We start from the raw sequence: 6,154 nt of genomic DNA, 5'->3' as shown, positions 1-6,154 counted from the left end.
TATATCAGCACACCTCTCACATCATTCAGCAATAACAGCAGTAAACAGCAGTACACAACGGTAAACAGAAGTAAACACACAATGCGTCGTCACGCATATAAGTTAGTATTGGTCGCTTGTAAGCGGTATAGCTCGACCTGACCCCTATACCGTGGTCGCTTTGTACACGTGTGCCTCGACCTTGCCCACACACGGGACCACTAAGAATCTAGAGGAGAACAACAAGATACCACTCCAAGGGTCAGCTTTTCAGGAAGGGTTTTCAACAAATTGGGCTCGAAGAGCACCACAGCCGTTGCATCCACACAATGGGATGCGGTAAATTTCGAAAACAACTCCTATAGTCTTAGTGATCAACAGCTCAGCCTTACGGCCTACAACAGCTCCTATCAGCATGGAGCACAACACTGCATAGCAGCAATAACAGCACCGCATAGCGGTAATAGCAGCACCGCATAGCGGTAATAACAACACCATTCAACAATATACAGCACAGCACAGAAAATCAGCATACAACAATAGCGGCTTACAGCACAGCCAAACAACCTACAGCACAGCAATATACATCAACCACAACTCAACATATCAATCAGCAAATTTCAGCATAATTCCCCACATAACAACTTAACATCAAATGTAATCTCTACGCCCGGCGCGCCCATGGTCGTGCCCGGCGTGGCACAACTAGAGAGCACCAAGGCTCAGTGCACCCAGCGTAATTCCCATTGCGCCCGGTGTGCTAGGAGGCAGAGACCTTAGAGGTCTCACACGCCCGGCGTGAAAACCCGCGCTCGGCGCAAGAAAGCAGAGACCTCCCCAGGGTCTCATGCCTAGTGCAATAAAAATTGCACCCGGCGCCACCTCTGGCAAAGACTCCCAAGGAGTCTCTACGCCCGGCGAGACAATGTCACGCTCGGCGCCAAACCAGAACCACAAAACATATGCCACCCGGCGTGGGCCATCCAGAGGCTCACATTCTCAAGCTCGCACGGCACACACATCTTTGCGCCCAGCGGGATTGCCCAAATGGAGCCCTCTGGTGGTCACTCGCTTGGCGCGAAGAACTGTGCCCAGCGTGATGCTCAGTAGCAACTCACCAAGTTCGAAAATCTCTTCAAAAATCTGCAAAAATAGCCAGGAAATCCACATGCAAACCATCCAATAGTTCACATTTTCATCAAAGAGCTCAAAAACATCATCTTTTTCAACATGCAACCACAATTAAGAAAAATCCCAAATTTCTCCGAAACCCCGAAAACCCAAAAATTTAAATTTTCAAGACAACAGCTCAGCAATCAACATAAAATTAGCTACACCATGAGTTTAGGAGCTCATTTTCAACCGAAACAGCTAAAGACCTAGCTTCCCTTACCTCGGTACGAAGATTCCGAGTTCCGGGAAGTGAAGAACAACGGAAGAGGAAGCTTGAACAAAGAAGAGGTAGACGGAGAAGAAGAAGGAGAAGCTTTGAGAAAGCTCCGCTCGGCTCAGCTAGGGAATACACACCTACTCAGCACCACCACCTAAGGCTCCAGAGAATCAGACCAAAAGCAAGGAGAGAATAAGGCAAAAATGAGAGTGAGTGAGAGAAGAGAGTTGAGAGAGAGAAGTGAGGAACAGCCACGGGTCTCACAACCTCCCCAACAACAAGAGTTTTCGTCCCCGAAAATAGACTTACTTGGGAAAAGAAACGGATACTGCTCCCTGCACTGTTGCTCCACTTCCCAAGTAGCCTCACCAATAGTTGCATCCCACAACACCTTTACCAGAGCAAAGGACTTTCCCCTCAGCTCCTTCAGCTTATGATCCACCATAGCTACCGGCAACTTTTCAAAAGTCAGTTTCTCCTTTACTTGCACATCATCCAGCTCCACCACATGACCAGGGTCATGAACATACTTCCTCAGCTGGGATACATGAAATACATCGTGTAGGTTTGAGAGGGACGGTGGCAAGGCCAACCGATAAGCAACCGGACCCACACACTGTATTATCTGATAGGGACCAACAAACCTCGGTGTCAACTTCCTTGCCCTCAGCGCTCTACCTACACCAGAAGTCGGGGTCACCTTCAGAAACACATGCTCCCCTTCAGAAAACTCCAAAGGCTTACGCCTTTTATTAGCATATGATTTCTGCCTACTCTGAGCAGTCTTCATCCTCTCCTAAATCAGCTTTACCTTCTCAGTAGTCTGTAGGATTAGCTCCGGTCTCACAACCACTGACTCACCATCTTGATACCAGCAGAGAGGAGTCCTACATCTCCTGTCATATAAGGCTTCAAACGGCGTCATCCCAATACTAGCATGAAAGCTATTATTATACGTGAACTCAACCAGCGGTAGGACCTCCTCCTAGCTTCCCAAGTGATCTAACACACAAGCCCTCAGCAAATCCTCCAAGGACTGGATTGTCCTCTCCGACTGACCATCCGTCTGCGGATGATAAGTAGAACTTAGCTTCAGCTTCGTGCCTAAGGCTTAATGTAGACTCTGCCAAAATCTGGAAGTGAACCTCGGATCTCTGTCTGAAATAATACTGGAAGGCACCCCGTGCAACCGTACTATTTCTCTCACATACAACTGTGTCAGCTTCTCCAAGGACCACTTGATGTTGACAGGCAAGAAATGCGCACACTTGGTCAACCGATCAACAATCACCCAGATAGCATCACTATTCCTAGTAGACCTAGGCAACCCCACAATGAAGTCCATAGTGATACTATCCCACTTCCATTCCGAAACCTCCATCTGCTGCATCAAACCACTCGGCTTCTGATGCTCCACCTTTGCCTTTTGACACGTCAGACAGGCCGCCACGTATTCAGCTATCTCCCTCTTCATACCAGACCACCAGAAAGTCTTCTTTAGGTCTTGGTACATCTTAGTCATACCAGGATGTATGCTAAGTCTGTTCTTGTGGCCTTCCTCCAACACAGCTCTCTTCAGCTCAACATCATGAGGTAGGCAAATCCTGCCCTTGAACCTCAAGATTCCATCTCTACGCAGCTCAAAACCAACAGCCTTCTCGATACCCAGCAACCCAAGAAGTTTCACCAACCCAACATCATGCAACTGCTTCTGTCCAACCTGCCTCAAGAACTCACTAGTTATGATAATCATCCCACAACTAATGTGATCCTGAGCTAACTTTACATAGAGGTTCAGATCTCTGAACTCCTCAACCAGCTCTAACTCTTTCACCATCATACTAGACATGTGGATGGATTTCCTACTCAGCGCATCCGCCACAACATTGGCCTTACCAGGATGATACATCAACTGGAAATCATAATCCTTCAGAAACTCAATCCACCGCCTCTGCCTCATGTTCAAATCCTTCTGATCAAACAAGTACCTCAGACTCTTGTGATCATTGAAGACGCTGAACTGAGCACCATACAGATAATGTCTCCATATCTTCAAGGCAAAAACAACAGCTGCCAACTCCAAGTCATGATTGGGATAATTCCTCTCATGGTTCTTCAGTTGCCTTGAAACATATGCCACCACTTTCCTGTTTTGCATCAGCACGCACCCCAGACCCTGATGGGAAGCATCGCAGTACACATCAAATGGTTCACCAAAGTCGGGCAACACCAGCACGGGAGAAGTAGTCAACCTCCTCTTCAGCTCATCAAAACTCCGCTCACAAGCATCTGTCCAAATGAACGACTACTCCTTCCTCGTCAACTGGGTTAAAGGCGCTACTATCTTGGAGAATCCCTCAATGAACCTCCTATATAACCCGCCAAACCCACAAAACTCTGAATATCAGTGACAGTTCTTGGACGCTCCCACTGCAATACAGACTCCACCTTAGCCGGATCAACAACAATCCCCTCAGCTGAAATTACATGCCCCAAGAACTTCACCTCATCCAACATGAACTCACATTTTGAAAGCTTAGCGTACAACTACTTCGCCTTCAAAATTTCCAGCACCAACCTCAAATGCTCTCCATGCTCCTCCGGGGTCCTTGAATAAATCAGGATGTCGTCAATAAACACCACCACAAATTTATCCAAGAAGGGCCGGAAGATCCTGTTCATGTAATCCATGAACACAGCCGGGGCGTTGGTCACACCAAACGGCATCACAACATACTCATAGTGACCATACCTAGTCCTAAAAGCAGTCTTTGGTATGTCACCCTCCTTCACCCTAATCTGGTGATAACCTGACCTCAAATCAATCTTCGAGAAAACTGATGCTCCCTTTAGCTGATCCATTAAGTCATCTATCCGGGGAAGTGGATATTTGTTCTTAATGGTCAACTTATTCAACTGCCGGTAATCAACACACAGTCGACTACCACCATCCTTCTTCTTCACCAACAACACGGGAGCACCCCACGGTGAAACACTCGGCCGCACCAACTGCTTCTCCAACAGGTCCTCCAACTGACCTTTCAGCTCAACCAACTCGGCAGGGGCCATCCTATAGGGAGCCACCGTCATTGGCCCCGCACCTGGAACCAAGTCAATGCTAAACTCCATCTCCCTAACAGGAGGCAACCCAGACACCTCATCAGGGAACACCTCTGCAAAATCTCTCACCACATCAATCTCAACAATGACCCTCTCAATCTCCACACTCATGGCAACAAGCAGAAGACAGCACTCTGCTCCATCCCTCAACAATGATTCAGCTTGAACAGCTGAAATTAACAGCTTCTCCTCCACCTGACGAAAGATCAACCGCCTATTGGCACAATCTATAAGAATGCGATTGGCAGACAACCAATTCATCCCTAAGATTATGTCAATATCCACCAAAGGCAAACAAATCAAGTTCACCTTGTACTTCTTCTCATTCACAACAATAGGATAGCCAGCACACAACACAGAAGCAACTACCGAAGCAGAAGCGGGCATCGACACTAGCAGTCTCAACCCCGAATCACACACCGGCACACCCAACATAGCAGCACAAGCATAAGAAATAAAAGAGTGAGAAGCCCCAGAGTCAAAAAGAATCATCACATCCTTACTAGCAGCTTTACCCTTCCCCTTCACTAGATCTGAGGAAGTAGAAGCTTCAACCCCAGTCAAAGCGAACACTCTACCAGCTGTAGTGGGTTTGTCACCCCTCTGAGCATCGCCTCTCTGGGCACCACCCATCTGAGCATCTCTCTCTGATTTGTATCTATCAAGACAGTTGGTCGACTCATGACCCATCTGATGGCACCTGAAGCACCGACTCTTCGTGTATGGACAATCCTGGATAAAATGGGGTCCAGCACACCTGTAACATCTGAGAGTGACACCTCCACCCTATCTCCTTCCTCTAGCAGCATCAGAAGGTTGCCTAATGACAGGACCCCCTTGCTGTGGTTGGGGCCATAACTCTGACTTCCTCCCTTCTTGGACCCAGCTGGTCCCTTAGTAGTTCTAGTCACACGGTTTCCACCTTCCAATCTCTCAACAACCTTCGCCTTCTCCACTAAGGCTAGAAACTCAGTGATGGCCATAGGCACCACCACCCTCTTCAGTTCATACTTTAGACCCTCAACAAACTTCCTACATTTCCAGGCCTCAGATATAGCTTGCGAATAGAAACGAGTCAGGTGCTCGAATCTCATCGCATACTCAGATACTATCATCCCACCCTGGTGCAACCGCATAAACTCAGCTTCCTTGGTTTGCCTCACGCTCTCAGGGAAGTACTTCTCTAAGAACACTCTCCTGAAACACTCCCAGTCAACAGCTACTCCTCTAGCAGTAAGCATATGGTGAGTACCCCTCCACCAATGCTCAGCCTCTCCTACCAGCATGTACACAGCATATGCCAACCTCCTCTCCTGAGAACATCCCAACACAGTGAAGATCTTCTCCATCTCACAAATCTAGTGGTCAGCTACCTCTAGATTTGCATCTCCCTTAAACTGTGGAGGATGACATTTCTAGAACTCAACTAGATCCCGGCTCTCCTGTGACCCCAAGGGCCTTGTTGCACCAGCTGCAACTCTCTCAATGTCCATCCTAGCAAAATAAGCATTTTGCTACTACATAGCCATAACCATCATCTCCATGGCACGAGCTATTTGTTCATTGGTTCTAGTCATTGTCTACAAAAGTAACAGCATCTTCAGTACACAATAACTAAACCAAATAAAAATCAACAACACAACAATCAATGAAGAAATCAGCACA

The 6,154-nt window shown here is 47.5% G+C and overlaps 1 protein-coding gene across 1 annotated transcript; it reads right to left on the bottom strand.

Annotated features, from left to right (window-relative positions):
* Positions 1–2,721: 2,721 nt before the first annotated feature.
* LOC145952447 (uncharacterized) lies at positions 2,722–5,838 on the bottom strand. Its single transcript, XM_083064811.1, has 10 exons — positions 5,479–5,838; positions 5,247–5,436; positions 4,799–5,136; positions 4,508–4,684; positions 3,915–3,977; positions 3,501–3,626; positions 3,358–3,419; positions 3,156–3,231; positions 2,978–3,089; positions 2,722–2,792 (listed from the first exon to the last, which is right to left on the bottom strand). The coding sequence occupies exons 1-10, from the start codon at positions 5,836–5,838 to the stop codon at positions 2,722–2,724; spliced, it is 1,575 nt and encodes a 524-aa protein (XP_082920937.1).
* Positions 5,839–6,154: the final 316 nt, after the last annotated feature.

This window comes from Cajanus cajan, chromosome 10, assembly GCF_000230855.2.
Source record: "Cajanus cajan strain Asha chromosome 10, NIPB_CcT2T_4, whole genome shotgun sequence".
Taxonomy (NCBI): domain Eukaryota; kingdom Viridiplantae; phylum Streptophyta; class Magnoliopsida; order Fabales; family Fabaceae; genus Cajanus; species Cajanus cajan.
Note: the sequence above shows the minus strand (reverse complement) of the source record. Positions and strands in the feature narration are given on the sequence as shown.